At 52.7% G+C, this 21,179-nt stretch overlaps 8 protein-coding genes across 8 annotated transcripts; 4 read left to right on the top strand and 4 right to left on the bottom strand.

The window, feature by feature from the left end:
• Positions 1–269: 269 nt before the first annotated feature.
• Positions 270–1,821, bottom strand: J4E84_000787 (uncharacterized protein; the record flags this gene model as incomplete). Its single annotated transcript, XM_049383423.1, has 3 exons — positions 270–290; positions 345–1,781; positions 1,813–1,821. 3 exons carry the CDS (start codon positions 1,819–1,821, stop codon positions 270–272), a joined length of 1,467 nt encoding a protein of 488 aa, XP_049248941.1.
• A 1,443-nt stretch (positions 1,822–3,264) lies between these two features.
• J4E84_000786 (uncharacterized protein) lies at positions 3,265–3,976 on the bottom strand (the record flags this gene model as incomplete). The annotated part of the gene is made up of 3 exons (XM_049383422.1): positions 3,265–3,605; positions 3,701–3,835; positions 3,883–3,976. 3 exons carry the CDS (start codon positions 3,974–3,976, stop codon positions 3,265–3,267), a joined length of 570 nt encoding a protein of 189 aa, XP_049248940.1.
• A 333-nt stretch (positions 3,977–4,309) lies between these two features.
• J4E84_000785 (uncharacterized protein) lies at positions 4,310–4,933 on the top strand (the record flags this gene model as incomplete). The annotated part of the gene is made up of 2 exons (XM_049383421.1): positions 4,310–4,330; positions 4,430–4,933. The coding sequence occupies 2 exons, from the start codon at positions 4,310–4,312 to the stop codon at positions 4,931–4,933; spliced, it is 525 nt and encodes a 174-aa protein (XP_049248939.1).
• A 373-nt stretch (positions 4,934–5,306) lies between these two features.
• Positions 5,307–6,311, bottom strand: J4E84_000784 (uncharacterized protein; the record flags this gene model as incomplete). The annotated part of the gene is made up of 3 exons (XM_049383420.1): positions 5,307–5,431; positions 5,484–6,124; positions 6,175–6,311. 3 exons carry the CDS (start codon positions 6,309–6,311, stop codon positions 5,307–5,309), a joined length of 903 nt encoding a protein of 300 aa, XP_049248938.1.
• Positions 6,312–7,108: 797 nt separating this feature from the next.
• Positions 7,109–11,156, top strand: J4E84_000783 (uncharacterized protein; the record flags this gene model as incomplete). Its single annotated transcript, XM_049383419.1, has 3 exons — positions 7,109–10,636; positions 10,688–10,851; positions 10,907–11,156. 3 exons carry the CDS (start codon positions 7,109–7,111, stop codon positions 11,154–11,156), a joined length of 3,942 nt encoding a protein of 1,313 aa, XP_049248937.1.
• Positions 11,157–12,668: 1,512 nt separating this feature from the next.
• On the top strand, positions 12,669–14,663 carry J4E84_000782 (uncharacterized protein; the record flags this gene model as incomplete). The annotated part of the gene is made up of 2 exons (XM_049383418.1): positions 12,669–14,341; positions 14,633–14,663. 2 exons carry the CDS (start codon positions 12,669–12,671, stop codon positions 14,661–14,663), a joined length of 1,704 nt encoding a protein of 567 aa, XP_049248936.1.
• A 2,928-nt stretch (positions 14,664–17,591) lies between these two features.
• J4E84_000781 (uncharacterized protein) lies at positions 17,592–18,776 on the top strand (the record flags this gene model as incomplete). The annotated part of the gene is made up of 2 exons (XM_049383417.1): positions 17,592–18,234; positions 18,694–18,776. 2 exons carry the CDS (start codon positions 17,592–17,594, stop codon positions 18,774–18,776), a joined length of 726 nt encoding a protein of 241 aa, XP_049248935.1.
• A 293-nt stretch (positions 18,777–19,069) lies between these two features.
• J4E84_000780 (uncharacterized protein) lies at positions 19,070–20,644 on the bottom strand (the record flags this gene model as incomplete). Its single annotated transcript, XM_049383416.1, has 6 exons — positions 19,070–19,195; positions 19,249–19,601; positions 19,665–19,955; positions 20,005–20,018; positions 20,241–20,436; positions 20,491–20,644. 6 exons carry the CDS (start codon positions 20,642–20,644, stop codon positions 19,070–19,072), a joined length of 1,134 nt encoding a protein of 377 aa, XP_049248934.1.
• Positions 20,645–21,179: the final 535 nt, after the last annotated feature.

Below are 21,179 nucleotides of genomic sequence, written 5' to 3'. Positions count from 1 at the left end.
GTTGGTGGAAGTTCTTCATTCGTAAGGTTCGATTACGCCTTTCATACATGCAAAGCCGACTCTAATAGCGGATCAACAGTCCGGCTGTGAAAAAAGAGTGTACAGGTGTTTATGCATGCCAGCAAAAACCAGCAATTATGCTCGCTACAAATACAGCAAGATCGAGCGCTGTCAAAGCAAGTACGCCGAAGCAATCAATATGCGTTCGCGAGGATGAAAGGAAATGTAATGTGGATCGTAATAATGCGTGATGCTGGGGTATCTCTAGTCTATACTTCTCTAACCCAAACCTGATAAAGTAGTTAGTACGTAGTCTTGAAGCTGAAAGTGCACGATGAACTTACCTCCATCTTGGCCATATCGCTGCCTTCCTTCCTTGCAACACTCTTCGCCGTCTGGATGGCCATGTCAAGATCGTCCTGGTCGGCCATGGTGATCATGTCGCCATCGTCTTTGAACTCCACCTTGAACTTATTTCGTACACCGAACTTCTCCCGAATCTGTTGCCAGAATTCAGTGATTAACTGATCGGAACTGATAAAGACGTAACGTGTGTCGCTAGAGTGGACCTTCACTCTGACTTTGCTGCCTGCACCGCGGGTGCTACCACCAGATCTGGCGGAGCGGGCGGGGGATCGTCTCCTGGATTTTGTGCGAGACATCATCTCGAATTCGGCATCATCAAGATCACTACCATCGTAGTCGTCTTCGTCTTCTTCTTCAATGTAAGCCGGTCGCCTGCTCTGTTTTGAGCGAGCGTATGCCCCGCGGCTCCCACGAGAAGGCGGGTAGGGGTCATTGTCGTAGTAGTCGTCAATGATATCATCGTCAGACCCACGGCGACGTGGCCTGTAGTCACGGTCTCGCTGGTCTCGCTGATCCCGCTGATCACGTTGCCCTCGGTCTCGCATTGACTCTGAACGACTTGGTGGTGGACGTTCAGAGGCGGAGCGCTGTGTTGGCTGGCGACGAGGCGGCTCGTTGTTGCTTTGCTGATCAAAGGCAGCTCGTCCAAGGTTCAGAGGCTGAGGCTTAGGGCCACCGCCTCGTACGGATTGCGCGCGGCTCATGGGAGCATCGGCGGCAGGTCTCCGCTCTCCACCAGATCTCCTGTCACCAGACCTTCTGTCTGCCTCCGGTGGCGGTGTGGGTGGGAACATGTTACGGTTCATTGGTGGTTCTGACTGCTGGCGTGCTCTGCTCTGAAGTTCTGGCTTGACAAGGTTGGTCGCCGCGTACGAGATCTTATCCTCAGTTCTGTCATCTTTTGCGGCCTGGCCTCCCTTCTTGATTTCGGCGCCAGCGAAGCCAGTAAAGGCATTGGCCCGGTCTGAAGCAGCGACCAGGCGGGCTTTTCCAAGATAGTCCTTTGTCTTCAGGTTCTTGACCTTGGCTTCGTTGGGACGGTAGACAATGCCGACGGGAATGGAGAAGACAGTGTAGCCTTCTGCTTCCTCCCGAATAGCCTCGTCGATCACATCATGGTCGGGCACCACTTTCTCCTTGGCTGCGAAAGACAGATCCTGTAGACCGGCGTCTCTTTGCTGGAGGTAGATGTAGCAAAGACCGCGATTGAACAGTACCTCGCAGGAGTATAGCTTGAACTTGAGACCCAATTGTTCGTAATCGATGTTGTTGTTTCCGCGTAGGTAGAGGAGTGTGTCGTTGAAGTTGGCGAGGGCTTCCTCGAAGTCGCCCATAAGGAAGTTTGACACACCCTGCTGGAAATATGCCACTGCGAGGTACTGGTCCAGACGCACAGCGCGCTGGTAGCAGTCGACCTGTGTAGCCATCAGTACGTGCTCCTACTACTGGAGCCATTGCCCAACTTACCGCCTTCTCATGCTCGCCGAGTGTGGCATGGATTACGCCGCAGTTGAACAGAATCTTGGACGTATCGGAGATTGTGTCAAAGACCTTCAATGCGACGTCGAACTCATTGTTGTCGTAGCTGGCGAGGGCTGCCACCCAGGTTTCGATTTCCTACCCCACCTATCAGTAATTGAACTCGGCAGGAGCGGCGACGCGCGGGAGGAAGGAGCGCACCTGCTTCAGAGACATGACGAGTGATCTTCACTTGTTACCCGGCAGTATGGTGTCGTCAAGCCTCAAGGTAGTGCCTTTCCTAGCACTCCACCGTTGGACGAGGGGTCGTGTTCCTTCTCACGCGCAAACTTCCGGATGTGTTCGTCTCAATTCCACCAGATTACAGAGTAGCCGCCGGGGCTTGTGGATATGCGCGACGAGGTGAATTAGTGTCCAGTAGGTGTGTGTCGCTATTAAGTCGTCGAGGTACACCGAGATGCGGTGGGTTGCGCGGGGGAGTTAACGATCGTACAGGTGTGGGAATTAAGGCACAGTAGGGAAACCGGGAGAGAGAGGAGGAGGTTTCGAGGGCAATGCTCGGAAGAGACAGGGACACGGTGGGAATTTGGCGGGCGGTTGCAGGAGGGCTACCGGTGGGGAGACCAATTCTGAGGTCCAGCGCGTTTGAGAGACAAGCCTTGGCCGACACGGTACCCGGCACCGTGATTGGATCCCTGCACCGTGAAGCCCGAGAGCCACAGCGCTACGCGCCTGTCCAAGACGCCTCAACCCGGCCGACTCGAGCATGACACCACCGTCCTGCGATGCTCCGAGAGCCTAGCGATTCTCCCAAGCGCCTCTGCAGTCCCCATAGCCTCGCGTCGTGAGGCTCACTGCCAGCAACCCACCGCGGCGCACATCGGACTGCTGGCCCCCTGCGATCATCGAGTGATGGCGTTTGAGGTCTGTAACGTGCAAATCCGCCGACTGAGACAGCCACGTGACGCAGCCTCTCCGCAGCCACTCATCCCGTCGCCTGGCGTTTTCAGGCATGAACGCATGACGATTCCAGGCCTCGCAAAGTCCGTGTTCGCGCAGTCTTAGTTTCGGCCTAGATTTCAAGGTGCAAGCCCTATCTCTCGTCACCAAACCAACACGGCATTTCGACGGCACTTTATTACTTGGTCTATCTTGGTGTCTCTTGAACTCATAGCATACCGCGATCGCGCTGTTCTTCCCTCTCCTGCCAGACCGTCTTGCCAGAACATGAACACACCGTCTTGTCGTCTGCACAACCGTTAGCACATACGCACGCGAAGAGTACCACACGCCATGCGCAGAACACGTGGGGTACCAAGAGCACTCACTGTCCCAAACACCAGCGCTACGTGCGATGACACCCACTAGCGTATCCGGATCGTTCTTGTCAAACTGTGCAAGGTCAGAGTAGATCTCAGATCAACTAGCGGTTTCGCATACCTTGCCGTCTTGCTCTCGCGCAACTACGATGCTACGTCCGATCATCTCCCAGATGTGGATGGGCTTGTCCAGGAACACAGATCCGACTCCACCCTTTCCTACCTGGATGGTTCCAAAGATGCCCCGACACGGCTTGTCTTCCTTTTTGGCCTTGAGATACTCCCAGATGGCGCCGGTAGATTCTGGTCCGTCGGATATGTCGCCAGATTCGCGAACTGTAGCCTGGTACGTTCCAGGCGACAATCCCCTTATGCTCAGATCGATGATAGTCATACTCGGAGCTACTTCAACCATGCGCACTAATCCTCGAACTTTGTTCTCTACATTATGTGCGTGCGATTCTAAGATGCATACTGCGGCGCCTGTTCGGACGTTAGAATCGACGCACATGCCGACTCTTCAAGATGGAGCATACTGTCTGATCTTCCAGATCCTCTTAGAATTGCATCACGGCCAGTTGCTTGAATAGCCTCAACAATGGCCGATGGCGCTGCTGTGCCCTCGACAGATACCAGTTGATCTTTAAGGTTGGCAGTGATTTTGTTGACACCTACATGCTGTTAGAAGCCGGATGACGTGCATCGGGATCAGTCGTACCACTCAGTTGCTGGAGGGAGCCTTCGATGTCGTTGATACACGACTGGCAGGTCATAGGCACCGCGAAGATGGTTTCAAACGACGGGACAGTCATGTTGAAAATTGTGAATTCGAGTGTAATGTTGTTTGAAACCCTGTGCTATTGGTAGAATGGTCAAGTTGCGAGCATGCCACTTCGCCTTTGGGACGCTTTGAAATCGAGGCCCCACCTAACCATGGTGTGGCGCAGGGCGGGCGGCCGTCCCCGGGCCATATTTTATCGCCAATCCACGTTGGATCCCAGGCTTGGCATCGACTTCCATCCACGCCGACAAGCCAACGCCGCTCGTAGCTTCGCCAGTATCTCCCGAGCGAGAACCCCGGACTCCAGGTCAATACCGACGCCCGACTATACTTGGCCTATTAGGTCATTGACTTCGCAGCCGCCATGTCGCAAGTCATAGGAAAGGTGTGTATTCTGTCGGACCTCCGCATCTCAGAACTCCATGATCGCAGCCAAAGTCACCATCGCGAGACGTGCTATTTCTAGGGCTAATATGTTATCTAGACCCGTCTGGCCTACGCCCGCTCATGGCACCATCTCGACATCGGCTCCGACCCACGCGCGCTCGGCCGCGTCGCCTCCGCTATAGCCCTGACCCTCATGGGAAAACACAAGCCCATCTTCGACCCTTCGACTGATTGCGGCGACTATGTTGTAGCCACAAACTGCTCACAATTGCACACCACCGGCAAGAAGCGCTTCCAGAAACTCTACCGCACACACACGACTCGTCCGGGCTCCCTCAAAGAACTCTCCATGGACAGGATGATCGCCAAGTGGGGAGGAGGAGAGGTTTTGAGGAAGGCGGTCAGCGGCATGTTGCCCAAGAACAGGTTACGGAAGGACAGGCTGGCGAGGTTAAAGACGTTCGAGGGGAGAGCGCACCCTTACAAGGAGAATATCCTAAAGGTGGGAAACGGCGGTGGACAGAGTATAGTGGAGCACGATGAGGTCAAGAAGACGTTTGCAGAGGTCAAGGCACAGAATGCGGAGGCACCAGTATCATGACGAGAGGTGGTCAAAGGGGTCAAGAGAAGATATACCATAGCATCAGGGTGCGTGTATAAGACATGTAAATCTACATAATTGTCCTTGAGCCGTATTTCATATTCTACGGCCACATGTACTTGGGAACTGGGTTTGACGTCGATTCGATAATCTCATGGATCTCTGATTTGTCACATCATATGCCGCGAGAGTGAGTAAAACGGTTGCATTCGCTCTACTCGTAAGATGGTATACTACTCTCACTCGTCCCCAACGAACAAAAAGAAATGGTGGTATAATGTTCTACTCTCCTTTGACAATCTCTCCAAAACTCGCTCGATGACCCAAAGAAATGTACAAAAAACCAATGTGCGACGGCATGATGCTACTGCATCTACAACTTCGACTTGGTACCCTTGCGAGTAACAGTGCAGAAAATCAGACCGTTGGGGTCAGATTGAGGAGCAAAGACAGTGGCGTCTTTGCCGGTGTTCTTGATGCCCTTGTGCCACGAAAGATCTAGTGCCATGTTAGCGAATGAATGCAGGAGGAGACAATTGGTCCCACGTACCGACTTCAAAGTAGTGCTTGTTGGGCAGCGCATAGTCGACAGCATCCACCTGAGGAACAGCGGCCAAGATCAGGTCGCACATCTTGTACATAGTTGCTTGTACACTGGCGCTATCATCCTCGGCGAAGACCTTCATAGTGATATCCCTTGCCGCGGTCCAGGCACTGTTGAAGTCTACGGCCTTGGCCTCATCCAAGTTCTTGAACAGCTTCCATTGCCAGCCAGCTTCAACCTCTGTACTCAGAATGCGGTCCCATGTTTCGGGCAGACGCGTGTATTCGTCACGGTGGAAGCCATGGAATGCTGACCCTGTGCTCTTCAGAACAAGGAGCTTCTCAATCTTGGAGCGAATAGAGACACCCTCGTTCTCGCGTGTCACGGATTCGACCACGCGAGTCTCTTCGCCGTCGCGGAAGAACGAGTGTGGGTGTGCTTTTCCGTCGATAGTCATGCGCGTCCATCGGTGCTGGATAATCTTAACGTGCGCGGCGTGAATGTGAGGGTAGGTCTTAACGAAGTGGTCGCCAATGATGGCAGCGAATTGCTCGGGCGGGTCGATAGGGTTTTGTTTTGCGAGTATGTAGGTTGTTTGCTTTTGAGTGTCGGTCGCGACTATGACAGAGTTGTCTGCTTTGGTGTAGCTGGAGATCGTTAATACAGGGTATGCTAGAGTCTCGGTGGAGAAGCGTACGAAGTCTCAATGTCTCCCTCAAGTAGGACACAGACTGTTTGTTCAACGACGGTGTGGACACCGGTGTTGGGGTCCTTGTCGACCTTGTAGAGACGGACGTTGTCCTTGCCGTAGCGGGCGTGGGTAAGCTGAGACATTGCGAGCGAAGCTGTGCAGATTAGGATAATAGCCTGGAATGCTTCAGATAAGGGCGCGAGGTGTATGTGATTAGGCGAGGGTCAGTTGGAAGCTGAAGGTGAGTGGATAGAGTTATCAAGAAGGGCGATCAAGCTAGATATACTTATGAAACGGCACCTTATCTGATGGACGGCACACGGAGGATACCGAACTGTACAGGAGCGGTTTGCGATTGAGGCACGAGCAAGCTATGGAGCGTCGGCAAAGAGGCGGCCAGAACGCGTTTCCATTCGTTGAGATGGCCATCGGCGAGCTCCGATCGAGGGAAGAGGCCCTGGATAGCGGCGCAGGGCGCGCACGTGACGGCGTCAGAACCGCTCTCCGCCCGGAGATGCACCAGGCGCCATGGGACTACGGGGCCTGAATTGTCGGCACATGGATTTCTGCGGCATGTCAGGCCATGATGGTGAGGTGCAGGGCGGTGGATCTGGTGGACGCGAGCTCAGCGTTGCAAGGGTAGGTGGGTAGGGAAATGTGCACGTCCCCACGCTCAGCGGCTGCTGCCCGCAACACGTCGAGATGGCGATGCTGCGCGCCATGCACCATTCACTCACACTGTCATTACACCAGCTCCACACTCCCTAGCCTCTGCCCCAGCCGCTCCTTCCCCGAACCTCCGCCACATTTCCGTTTTTGGCTAGGCACCGCAGCGACAGCGACTTCACCTGGGCCCGCGAATGCTCATGAGGCAAGAGGAGGGCACCGCCGAAAGACAGATATGCGATGCGGTTGGCGGGAACACGGTTAAGGCGCGCTCATGACGCCATCAGCTCGCTCCGTAAACACACAGGCCGATGCCGCCGACCAGACGTCTCTCCTTGCACCTACGACGAGTAGAGATGGGCGCTCTGCGTCGTCGGTCGGCATGGCCAGCTCGCGGGGAGGCCAGGCCTCGTATGCCTCGTATGCAACCGCCAACACAGGCCCTGGCAGCTTCAACACCGCTTTGGTACGGCCCTCGACGGCGCAAGACGGTCGGATACGTCCCGATTTCGACATGCACGCAATTACCGTGGGGGACAATGACAACACAACCACTGAGCAGAGGCAGGCAGAGCTGCAGGATCAGATCGAGAAGGAAACCAAAATCAAGATTGGCTCGGAGAACCTGCTGGAGGCATTGAACGCTAAGAACGCAAAAGACAGCAAGAACCAGAGGCTACAGGTCGAGGAACAGCTCAATATTTCGAACAGGAAATTGGCCCAGTTGCAGTCGGGATTGGCTGCGGAGAAACAGAGAGCAAAGGAAGTCAAGTCACCACCAGCGGACCCACAGAGCAGACTTTCATATCTCTTCCGACGGAATCTCTCACGTTCACCGTCGCGGCATATCGTTGAGAAAGAAGTGGGAGAGGAGGAGGAAACTGAATCGCCGACCTTCGTTCTGGCAGAGATATTGCAGGCCCTGGAAGTTCAGGGCTTGCAACCGGAATACTATGTAGAGAGAGCCAACTCTCTGGTCCTTCTCTTCAAGCGACACCCTACGCTGAAGTACGACCTAGCCTGGTCCATTTTCGGACTACGAATGCAAACCATGCTCCTGAGCGACAGCCGCGAAGTTGTTGCAGCAGCATATCGAGTCATGCGCTATTCCTTCACTGATCGCAAATCTCTCCGGATCATACGGGCTCTTCATACAGACCATCTTGTCATCTTGTCATTAGTAAAAGAGTCCAAAGCCAGTGTGGAACGTGAACAAGCACTAAAGTTTGTCCGAGCGTTCCTCGACGTTAAGGGAGGCGTTGAGGAAATCGCCCGCGCCGTAGTTCGTATCATCGTTGCAGTGGCCGAGCACGCAGAAGACCGACTGAGGAATATCGCGACCCTGACTTTGGCCGAGATTCTTGTCCGGAAGCCATCTCTTCTCGTTGCAGCCGGAGGTATGGGCGCTTTGGCTGATGCTCTTGGGGAAGGAAGCTATCACGCGGCCGAAAGTGTTGGCACTTCGTTCCTCTATCTACTGGATACTCCCAGGCGACGCCGCTTTTTGCGCTCCGGGCGCGAGCTGGAAGCTCCCTTCGCCATGTTCACGGACGCAAATACCACTCATGGACATTTGCACGAAGAGAAACTGAAGGTCAATGCCAAGGTCATAGCATCCTTACTCCGAAGTTGGCCTGGACTACTTACCCTTTCCATGAACAATTTTCTGCCCCTTCGATCCTTACTTTGGTCCTTACAGATTCCTACTCCTCATGTTCGGAACATCATCTTGGAACTTTTATTCGATCTTCTCAGGATCAAGCCTCCCTCCTGGTCATCCTCTTTCCTTGCTGGTCGGCGTTTGACTACCTATGGCCGCGTCACGAATCTAAAAAACCAGCAGATCAAAGAGACTTCAACCTCCAGTAGCACCGAGGACGACACCACCAAGTGGAGCTTACTAGACCATTATGTCTCTGTAGTTCTGGCTGCATTTCTACATGCAGGTTTGATGCCAGCACTGCTACAGGCCGAAGAGGAGTCTCTGACATTGCCGTTGAAGCGCAAGACAACCCTTCTAATTGGGGAAGTTTTGAAAATGGCCAATGAATTACTACCCCCCTCGTGGAGCGCGCAGATCCAAGTACTCCCACAACTTTTGCACTCAGCGGCGCGGTTCGACTCAGAAGACCGCTTTGTCGCTATTGGTACCATATATCAAGTGGACAGCATCAACAGGACTCTTTATCGGTCCGGACCTACGTCTCTGTATACCACTAAGAGCACTGCGCTCTCCGATAGCACATCGACAAACAGACAATCTGACCATGCGGCCAAGCTACAAGCCGCCATGCAGGTGGACGAGGCCCACTTTCGCAATCTCATGGTCGAGACCCAAGTATTGAACACGGTCACGTTCACGAAATGGAAGTGGGATTTGATTCTGAACATCATCGAAGGCCCTCTGCTCAATCCCAAACGCCTGGACGAGGCTATCAAAGTAACCAAGTTCATCCATCGTGTCTTGGGGTTCTATCGCCCATTCAAGTACCGTTTCTCTGAGATCAAAAATACCAAACCGAACCAGCGATACGTGCGAGCCGGATGCGCCCTGATGCAAAGTCTCCTGCAAAACCCAGAAGGCGTCAAGTATCTGGCAGAGAGCAAATTTATCCGACAGCTTGCCGAGTGTTTGTCGCATTTCGACCGGATGAGCGGGCTAACATCTGAGTCGCCTATCTTTCAGACGGATCGGATGAACGAAACGCTCACTGGCGGCTACTTTGCGCTTCTGGGTGCTTTGACTAAAGACTCTCGAGGAATCCACATTCTAGAAAGATGGAGAGTGATCAATATGTTCTACCACATCATCGAGCTCAATGACCGCGACGACCTGATCCGAACTCTGTTGAGCAATATGGACTACACTTTGGACGGTCATCTACGCATCATCATCTCCAAAGCCATGACATCATGCTCCAAAGAGATTCGTATTTTTGCAACCAGATTGTTGCGCAAGTATGCGACAAAGCCTATGGGAGTGAGCAGCTCTACCAGTGTAGCGGAATGGGCTATCAGGCTCCTTGTGACGCAGCTGTACGACCCGGATGTGGAAGTGTGTGAAGTGGCAATCAAGATATTGGAAGAGGCTTGCAACCAGAAAGAGTCGTTGGAATTTGTCGTGAAATGCCGCCCGGCATTGGATCATCTGGGCGAAATTGGTGCTCCACTTTTGCTCCGGTTCCTCTCAACTTCGGTAGGCTACCACTACCTGGATGGGTTGGATTACATCACGAGAGAGATGGACGACTGGTTCCTGGGAAGAAACGATACTTACGTGGCTTTGATCGAAGCCTCCATGGCTCGCGCACTCGCGGACATACCCGAAAAGCCGTCGACTCAACTGACGTACGACGACACGCCTGAACCAACGGACTACGGCCTCGTGCCACCGCACTTCTATCGGGAACTGACCAGAACCAAGGAAGGATGCAAGCTACTGAAGCAGAAAGGTCATTTTGACGAGTTCGCCGCGACCATTCGAGACTTTGCGTCGGAGAATGACGACCCTGAGATAATTCTCAAGGTCAAGGGCTGCTTATGGGCGGTTGGCAACGTGGGCTCAATGGAATTGGGGGCGCCATTCCTTGAGAGCTCAGATGTGGTCAAGTGGGTCGTGCAGATTGCCGAGCAGTCAGAAGTCATGTCACTTAGAGGCACAGCCTTCTACGTACTGGGCCTGATCTCCCGAAGTCTCCATGGCCAGGAAATCCTGCTGGAATATGGATGGGACGGCGTCGTCAATGACTCTGGCGAGGCACTAGGGTTTTGCCTGCCGTTAAACTTCAACAAGCTCTTTGCGGTCAGTACTTGATTTCTTTTTCGCCTCGGACAATGATCTAATGCATTATAGATGAGACCCTGGGTTGCCCAGGCGGAAGACATGAGCTGGAACCCCAATGCAGAGATTAAGGTTGCGGTCACCGACAGGGATCCAATAAACGCGCGCATCTTAAAGCTCGCGACTGACTTGGGCAATACCGTGCTTGCCAAAAAGGCAGCAAACGACTTGCAGGCGTAAGTAGTCCCTTGTTCGAGGGCTAAAAGTTACGAGCTAATGTATGCGGCTTAGAATCAAAGCTAGAAAGGCACCCGGTTTCAGCAAGCCTGCGATCTTCCACAAGGTGATGCAGATTCTGGAAGCACATCACTTCCGTCTCCCAGCGTGCCGGTTCATGCTAGACTTGTTCGACAAACGGGTTCTCGAGCAAATTGTGCTGGAGGAAGAAGACGACGACGAGGAAGAGGAGTCGAGCATTGAATCAGACATCAACTCAGAGGCGGAACAGCCAGGGACAAACGGTGGGCCCAGGGCACCGTGAACTGGTGTTCGCGAGTACGAATCCGAGATTTCGGAAACGGGCGTTGAGGAGCGTTATGTACAGGGATGTCAATGTACAATAGTCATGTTCTGTGTTGGTGGAGCCGAGCCAAAGCGTGCGTGGAGAGGTTTCTTTTGCATATGGAGTTTCCCTGGTACGTTTTGGGAGGCTTGCCGAAGATTGTCCACTAGTCTAGCGCTTCATTCGGTTATGCCCAGGTGTCTGGCGAAGCTGGTGGAACCGCAGCCAGGGACAAGAGCGTCGAGCGATATTGAATTGAACAACAAAAAGGTCCAGACTTGATGGGTGGCCTGGATATCCACGGTCTGTGTAGCCGCGACTAACAGACGTTGTAGCTTGCAGTGTGGGTGAGACACGAGGCACAAGCATTGTTTGCCCTCAATGGTGAAATGCAAGTCGTCACCACAATCGGACCCTCATGGTGTCCTTTGCCAGATTTACAGGGTCTTCTGTGGCGGCTAGTCTTTTCCGAGCGAGACACATGGGAAAATGACAGCGAGCGGACCCGCTGTTGATTGGCTGCGTAGACGTGATCCATGACGACGACGACTTTCGCTTCTTACATGTATTACCGCCGAGCAACGATAGAAAGACACGAATTCTTGCAGATAGACGCACCTGCTGTTGCGCTGGGCTCGCGCGGCTACGCTGCTGGTAACGAAGATGGGCCTGGCAAAGACATGCCGCTCGAAAGGCATTGATTTGGCTGGAATTACATGATCACCGCCTTTACCGTGTCCACTCCGGATACGCGGCGCAATCAATGGGCCGCGGCAGTCATCCCAGTGCTCGGGATACCGGTTCGAGGCGCGTCTGGTGTGGGAACAAGCAAGGCTTTGCGTTGTCTCTGGCTGCGTGGACATTTGTCTGCGTATGGACCGTGCCGTTCTCTCATGGGGCCAGGATAGGCTTAGCCTCGATCCGAGCATCCCAGCGTTGAACACAGACATCGGGTGGCAGCCTTCCATGACTGATACGGGGCGCAGAGCAACATCGCCGATCTTTAACTATCCGTCCAGCATGGATGACCACTTCAAGTTGTTCTCTCTTGAACATGGCCCTCGTCCGCTCTGCGCTCTACTGCTAGACTGCACCACCTCCTCCCACTCGCGAGCTCTCGTGTTGCCACCCCGCGTGCTCCTATAAACCTCGACACTGTCTGCCCCCGATAATATCAGCACCCTCGGCAGCCTCTGTCGTCATCCGTCCCTGCATCAGCACGCGCGTTGCTGATCCGCCTCGACCCAGCGTCCGAAAGCATCGACCGTTCCGTGAAAGACGTTTCAACCCTCTCTTGCCTATTTCGAAGGTTTGACTATCTTTGAAGTACGCAGCCTCGCTATCGACTACATAACCGCCCTCCCTCCCTGCACACCTGCAGTGCGCATCCGCTTGACCACCTCGGAACCAACCAAAACCGCGACCTGACCCACCGACGGGCCTGCGACTGTACATGGCTGCCGCAGTCATTGCACAACATAGCGAATCTACATGAATCACCAACGGACAAAAGGGTGCTCTATCGTCGAAAGCGTTGAGCATTCCTTTGAGCCTCAATTATCTGCACAGGCCTTCATGTGCGACAATGAGCGCTCGGCAGAGGCTTCGGAGGCGGTCGCCCTCGACGCCCACCGCGACTCCCGACAGATGGTCCGCCTGGTCCAGTGCCCGCGATGCTCGAAACCTCTGAGTGTCCCCGTCACACTGCCCTGCGGCCACACCGTCTGTCGCGGCTGCCTGCCTGCCCCGCAACCTCGCACCAACATATCCTACCCGAACACGCCGGATCGCCTCATGGGCATCGCGTGTCCGCTAATGGGCTGCGGGGCCGAACACGCTTCTGCTGAGTGCTCTGTCGACGTGACGTTGACCAAGTTGATGGACTTGATAAAAGCCGAGATAGTCGCGCATAGACCATCTGCGGAAAATACTCCGATGCTTCTGATCGAGATACCCCAGCATGAAGATTCACCCATGGACGAGAAAGAGAAGGAAAAGCCTAGTCACCCTGGGCACCAGGAGGAACTGCATGGCGGACGTCTCGTGTCTACGTTCACCATGGCTGAGATCGGCAAACTTCGGTACACTTCCGAAGTCCACTACCAGTCGTTATCGGCAAGCGGGGACAACTACGACCATCTTGACATCACGCTGCTGGAACGCTTGCGCGACGTAACCCACAAGGAGTTAGACTGTCTTGTCTGTTACAACTTGATGCTCGACCCGACTACGACTTCGTGCGGTCATACATTCTGCCGCCGCTGCCTCGGTCGTGTCATGGACCACAGTAGCATTTGCCCCTTCTGTCGCAGAGGACTGCATGTGCCTGCGTCCTTGCAGAATCAATCTAGCAACGTCATACTCAACTCCTTGTTGAATGGGCTTTGTCCAGATATGGTCAGTGCTCGTGCCGATGCTCTCAAAGCGGAAGAACAGGCCGGGGACAACGTCTTGAACGTTCCGCTCTTCATTTGCACTCTGTCATTACCTGCAATGCCGACTTTCCTTCATGTGTTTGAGCCCCGCTATCGGCTCATGATGCGACGTGTCATTGAAGGCAGCAGACAATTCGGCATGGTCATGTACAATCGCACTCACGCCCCACAAGGCGATCTTGGTCCGACCCCGTTTCTGGAATACGGAACGCTACTCGAGATCGTCAACTACGAGCTACTCCGTGATGGGCGTAGCTTTATCGAGACACGTGGTATCGGTCGTTTCAAGGTGAGGGCTCATGGCTTGCTTGATGGGTACAACGTCAGCCGCATCGAGCGCGTTGAAGATGTCTCTCTTGCCGAAGAAGCCATATTAGAGCAGCGCGAAACCACCATGGCACGGGACTATGCGGAAGCATTTTTCCGCGACCACCCGCAGAACCAGCTCCCTGCGGAAGTCGCGATTGAGACCCTTTCTACGCAACAACTACTCGACAGTTGCACAGCGTTTGTGCGGGAAATGAGAGAGGCTAGCGCGCCTTGGCTTCGTGAGCGCATCATCCAAGTCTACGGTGAACCACCTGAGGACCCCGCGATATTTCCATACTGGTTTGCCTCTGTCGTCCCAATCGTGGAAGAAGAGAAATATGTTTTATTACAAACAGAAAGGGTTCGCGAGCGTCTGAAGATTGTTTACTCGTGGATTGGCAGGATCCGCGGGCAAAGATGGTAAGCATCTACCTTTTCCTATCTAATCATCTCCCCAATCCCTCGGCTCTCGGCACCAGGAACCCGGCACATGCACTAAGTCTTGGGTGACACAATCACAAACGGTGATCGTCCCGCCGTCGTGCAGCATGGCTTCCGCGGAGAGACGTGGATCATTGCTTGTGCGCTGATCACTATGACGATAGAGATACCGTACGAGTGTCCAGTGACACATTCCCGTCCATGCCATTGGCTTTGGATACTTTCGACGCAAAGATATATCCGGTGCAGTAGCTGACAACGTATCGATAGGTCTTCGGGCAGCGCATGCAGTATCCTATGACTCTTGATTGCTATAATTACCATGGGCATCTCGATCCTGTCTACGCCTCCACCTCAGCCTGCCACCAACTCCCACTAGGAGGACGAGACGCTTACATCACATTAAGCTCACGACTTTCCAATACCACCAGATACCCTTCGCTCATGGCCAGAATTTGATACCAGTCCTCACGTCTACATGCCCTTCGGCATCACGAGGCACTATTTCCTTTACGTGTATTGCACTATTTTACGTCACGAAGATCTCGTTTGCTATGATATGTTCTTTCGCTTCTTCAACGATTACCCCCTTTCAGGAAGGACCCGGAGCTTGCCGCGGTCCATGTTCAAATGGCTTTTTTAGACCCAGGTGCCAGCCTGGCCTTCGTGGGAAAACTTTTTTTCAGGACAGTTTTCGAAAAAACGGCATGCTGTAACGAAGGGTGAGGAGTAAACTTTGCATTTGGCAGGCGTTGTTTCTATCGTGTCGATTTTAGCGGGGCTGCTTTTGCTAGAGATGAGGGGAAGATGGCTTTGTAGATACTAGAGTATTTGCGAATGAGATATGTCCATCTCTGATCTATGTTCTGTGCATTGCCGTACTCTATAACACGGTCGCTGATGATGACTTCACATTTACTCGTAGTTAAAATGTCTGATCGCAGAAGTGCAGATCCAAGGATGATATGCCCCATTCAAGTAGGCACGTGCCAATCCGCATAAAAAGCATTGAGTTTCGAGAAGGCGATAGTATGCTTCTACTTGGATCTTCTGTATCCGGTTTCGGCCGCTGGGTCGGGGTTTGGCACATCGGCGTTCTGACAATGCTGCAACATCTTGCTGTCGCTAGGGTAGACCCGTTCACTGATTAGGCAGTTGACTGTGAGTGTTGTTTTCATGCTCTTATGTGTACCTTGATGGCCTTCAAGAGGCCACTCTGGAGCCTACAATGACGATAGATCTTCCGATTTGCTTGTTTTGTCATAGCGTAGTCTGCAGAACTGTTCAGTTTCTTTCCTTTTCCGAGGTGATGGAGTCTAAGGCTTGTTGTGCGGAGAGACACGTGGCACGAATTCCCATCGTCATCCTGCTGCTGCCATCCCGACAGCCGCTGGTACAGCATCGTCAACATGTTCTGGTGGACGGGCTTGTCAATACGATCGATGGTTGGCATAGCTTCTTCAATCTGTTCAATCTCTCGGAGTATCTTAGTGTTACCGTTGCGCGCAGGGTAGGGTTCACGTTCTCTTGCAGGGCATCTGAAGTCGATATGAGTATTCATCTTCTTCTGGGGCCGAAACTTCCTGCCGCAGTAAATGCATTCGAAGCCGAGAGTAGACCCAAGACTCTCATCTACCGTGGTCTATCGGGCGGTGTCCATTGCGTGTACGGTTCGGTGGTGTTCCTCCAGAGTCACTTTGTTGTTGAAGGTCTCCGGGCAGACAGAGCGGTCGAATGAAGAGTTGGATAGTTCTCGGTGGTGTGTGCGCAGATGTTGATCCAGGTTGTTCTTAGTGGTATATATTTTGCTGCATTTTGCGCACTTCCATGTCTCTGCCAATATCGCTGCCTCACGGCATCGCTTCTTTGATGCAAAGTTTGCTTTCTTCGCTTCATCGTTGTGTAGAAACATGTGCGTCCTCAAGCTTGCTTCATTCTTGTAGTCCTTAGACTTATAGGACATTGTACTCTCTGTGCTGTCATGGTAGCGGAAGGAACGAAGGACGATTCTAAATTCCTAGCGCAGGTCTGCTCCGACGATGTTGGTAAAGACCCTTGGCGTGAGGCGGTGTCGATGCACGATGAACGCAGGCAGGCGCGGCGTAGCTGTGAGTGCAGGTACGCTCAGGCGAGGTTGGACATAAGAAGATGCCCAGATCACTCATCCTGGCTTCTACGAGGGCGTGGCAGTCGTTTGTTCCTTCCAACTATTCATGGGGTTGTTGCCGCGGGTCCACTCTTCGCGCGCATAGACGGTCTAACCTCTTTGGGCGAAAGACCGCATTCGCCCAATACATCGTGTTGCGAATACTTACGCCCTGCGAAATTTCGCGTTCTGCCGTGGTTGCCTAATTCCCCTAAGTTGCCCGCTTGCGACGCGGACCCCGTGGCTGCTGACAGGTTATTCGATCTCGTGCCATTTGTCTCATCAAATCATACCGTCTCGGGCGTATTCAAGGCGCGACAGGCACGTAGAGCTAGCTTTCCACGTATGCAGGAACCAGTTGTACAGTCACAGACGTAACCAACGGGAGACAACATCAACATCGAGCAAAGCAGCACCACCACGCGCCGCTACAACCGCCGGCACTCGGAGCCTCCTGTTGCCGCGCCGTGAATATTTGAACCTTACGAGACGCCAAGGCCATCAGCAATAGGTACAACCCTGGGGTAATACGGCGGATACGGCTGATACGGCTGAAACGTTTTCCGAGGCCGGTTTATCAAGCCTGCACACCCGGCCCCCAAATCTAGTCACAGCTTCTCCTTCAGTACCATACGATCGTAACACCAGGCCACGCACATCCAACGCTATAAAGGCGACCATATAGGAAACGCTCGTCAGTCGTGCGGCTATGGGAAACACAATGCACTCATCGCATGCCGATGCCTCCCAGCTAGCGAGCTGGAAAGCGGCAGCGAACACTGGTGTCATTGCTGTGGCCATCATCGTCCTCCTCGTCATCTTTATCGTTCGAGTGGCGTCGAAACCGAAACCGTACCAGCTGTTTCCCGTCTGGGCAACACTTGAGATTGGGTTAACTTCGCATCTTCTCTCCGAGAATGGACTGGGTCGCCGTATTCTGTGAGTACCATGAAGCTTTAACCATATAGAAATAATACTCATGTCCGCTTTTGTAGGATGTTGCTGCGGCGAAACAGTGGATCTCTTGTTGGGCTCTCATCAAAACACCAAATACTCATCGATTCGCCGCACATCACACGGTTGATGGCAAAATCCATCTTAGATCCTTTGCCGTCTCAGTACACCCTTCTCGTCCGTGTATTCGGCGGCGTAGACTCACTGCAATTCAAAGAAAAGATGGACGCTTCAAACAGGGATCTACGAGCACCTGTCGAGAAAGTCTTCATGAACGAGAACGCTGCCACTGCTGCTTTGGAGAGAGCCTGCATACCCGAAAAAGTGAAGTCCTTCGTGACCTTCCAGTCTAATCCTCGCGACATGGAGTTGTGGGAGCATTCGGCACAAATTCGGGTGATCAACCCTGAATCCGGTGGTGTTGAGAAAGTGGAGGCAAACTTCCAAAGCTTGATTCGAGACTTTGGCGCCTGCATCGCTATCCCACAGCTATACGGTCGCGATTTCCTCGATCGATATCCACAGGCACTAGAGGATCTGTGGAAGTTTGATAACGATCTCTTCCCCCTTTTAATGATTGGCCTGCCTCTGTGGGCTCCTTTGAAAGTGATGAAAGAGGGTCTCGCTGCGCGGACCCGTCTCATCACTGAACTCGAGGCTTTGTATCGCCGAATCGACCAGTACCAGCAGGGAGATCCTGTCGATTTTGACGCTGATATGCGCGACGTTGGTGAAACAGCATTGGGAAGGAACAACGTCTACAGGAGGGAAGGTTGGTCCTTCCCTGAGCGTGGTGCTGGAGACCTTGGACTCCTTTGGGGCCAGAATGCGAACACGCAACCACTCCTCTTCTGGCTGTTAACCTACTTATATTCCACACCCGATATCTTGGAGCAACTCCGCGAGGAACTGACCCAATATATTACGATGTCTACGTCCATCCCCAGAGAATTGACATCGATGGATATGCAAGGCTTGTCAAGGAATTGTCCGTTGCTGAAGGCGTGTATTTACGAGACCTACCGTCTTGTAAACGAACCAACGTTTGTATCCCCGTTCGAACTTTATGTAGGACATTTACTGACCTCGTGCACCCACATCTTAGGTCCATTAGATCTGTTGGTTCAAACACAGTTCACGTTACGGACGGGGATTTGAGACATGAACTCAAGCCGGGTACATTCGTGTCGGTACCTTATTCTTTGGTAAACCGCGATGCTTCGATCTACAGCGATCCCGATAAGTTTGACCCTGGACGATTTCTGGAGCTGGACCCGTCATCTGGGAAGCTTACTGCTCGATATGGACGACTGAAGCCATGGGGATCTGGCTCTGCAATGTGTAAAGGCAGGATATTTGCTGAGAAGGAAATTGTGACATTAGCTGTTGCTATCATTACAATGTGGGACGTTGGCCCAGCGGACGGGGCATGGAAGCTTCCGGGCAAGGTTCCGGGAACCGGAGTGAGAAAGCCGACCAACGATATACGTGTGGTGATTACAAGACGGATTTAGTATACGACATAGTTAGCGTAGTATGCATGTAGCATACAGCTCTCACCAAGTATCGCAATCGTTGCAAACATTCGAATTTTATTTCCGATTACATTAACGCCTCAGTCCCTCGTCCCAAGCAACAAACGTTTGGTGTCGATAGTCTGGCATACACTTCACTTTCTCCGGCGGAGAAACCTCCCACTCGATTTTGATATCATCTCCTTCGTCCGCAACATGCTGCAGACAAGTCAGTATGTGTATCACATGCACTTCGCACAGTCAGAACTTACCTTGGATGTGGATCCTTTCAAAGCCCTGAGCTTCTTTGTTCCTTCGTCCGAGTATTCCACGTTAACGCTCGGTACCACAGCAATCTTGCCATAACCGTTAAACCACATGTCCTTGGCGAACAGCTTCGGCTCGCCTTGAAAACACTCGCCTTCCTTATGCGTTCGAAACTTGATCTTTTTCTCCATGAGCGGTTTCGCGGTGAAGGCCGTTATGCCGTTCCAGCATGAAAACACCTGGAATGGTTTTGAGGTCGACCAGCGCGCTTGTGATTTAGGGTCATTATAGAAGAGATTCCAAGCGTTATCCCATGATCCGTCTTCCGGGATATTGAAGAATAGGTCCCCAGTCATTCCTAAGAAATAGGTATACTCAGTCAGTATATGTCTCACATGCGCTTCGCACAGTCAAAACTCACCGCGACCGATCCAAACATCATAGTAAGTCGGGTTGTCGCCAACGTATGTCCAATCCATGGCACACGTTTGATCTGCTCCCTGGAACTTCCGCTGATGGATTATTTCTAGAATATCTTCCATACACAAAGCCACGTCGTTGGAGAAGATGACCGTAGTATCCTCGTCGTAATGCTCCGGATGTGCGATAAGGTCTCTCAGAGCTAGATTGCGGAGCTTTGCAAGGTTCTCGATGCGATTTTCTCCTTTGGCTAGAGGGTTGATATCGCTCGATTTGAAGTAGTATCGAATACCTAGGAGTGCTTAGCTTTTTTATCTCTGAATGTAAGCTGCCTTGGGTACCTAAAAGTTGCATGCTAGAGTGAAGTTGATTGAGTATATCAAAGGTGCCATCGTCGGATCTTCCTTCGACTATAGATAGCACGCAGTTTTGTGGCCCAAGGAAGTACATAGTTTCTACTATGGAGCCAATCAATCGCGGAAGAAGGTCAACACATTGATGTAGATCGAGGGCAAAGAAGTATCGAGGAAGTTGCCCATGTTGGAGTGATCCAGATGATCCACCGAGATACGCATACCTTTCAAGGTTTGGCTGCGGGCACTCAAGTCGTGGGAAAGTCGTAGACGCAGGATTCATGATGGCGTGCAGATATGCTGGTATATCAATGACGGTGGCATTGTTACTTTCCGAAAGTCCAGAACCGCCGCTGGCATTGGGAGGCTCGGGGGTTTGTGATGTTGTTGGCGAGTCATCTAGGTTGCTCGGCTTCGTTTCTAGTCCCAAATGTTAGATCCGACTCACATTATCGGGAAGCAGAGGCTACACACCTGCCGGGGTTGGTTTGACAATACCAGTGACGATAGGTTTTATTCGCGAAAGGGAATCGCCATAGTCGAAAAACCCAAAGCCGGCTATCAGGAGGAAGACAACAGCAAGCAACGCGGTCGCCTTGAAGACCGATCGCAAGCCCCTCGTTGTCATTAGAAAGGAGCGACGAAGAAGAAAGAACAGGGTGCAACTGAGAAGCAATAAAGCCGATGAAGTCTCTTTCAAAGAATGTAGCTGCGTGACTGAGAGTGGCAAGTCGGATTCGCGCCGTTTCGCGTGGAGGAAGCGCTCAGAATAGGCCCACGGGTTGCGGCACGGCGGCAAATGACGCAGACAGTTATCCCACTAGCAACACTGTTTGGGTGAACAAGTGGCCCGTGCGTGCCTCCGGAGCGTCTGTTACCAGTGAAACCAGTCAACATATCCCTTCTGCCTTTCTCCCACAACAAGAAAAAGTTCAACAGCGTCACGCAGCGTCTACCAGTACCGAGAGAACCGCTCACGTATGCGCGCTTTCGCTAACTTAGTGAGCTCCGGGATATGGATTCTAGCAGCGAAAGTTGGGTGTTGGTGGCGCGCGCGGTTGTTGCTATCTCTGCCCAGGCGTTGCCAGGACCTCGGGATTCCAGGACAGATCCACGCGCGAAGGGAAAAATGCATATTCCAGTGCATCTAAATGCTTGTTGTG

The sequence above is a fragment of the Alternaria hordeiaustralica genome (genome assembly GCF_023758085.1).
Source record: "Alternaria hordeiaustralica strain BMP 2776 chromosome Unknown scaffold_1, whole genome shotgun sequence".
Lineage (NCBI taxonomy): Eukaryota > Fungi > Ascomycota > Dothideomycetes > Pleosporales > Pleosporaceae > Alternaria > Alternaria hordeiaustralica.
Note: the sequence above shows the minus strand (reverse complement) of the source record. Positions and strands in the feature narration are given on the sequence as shown.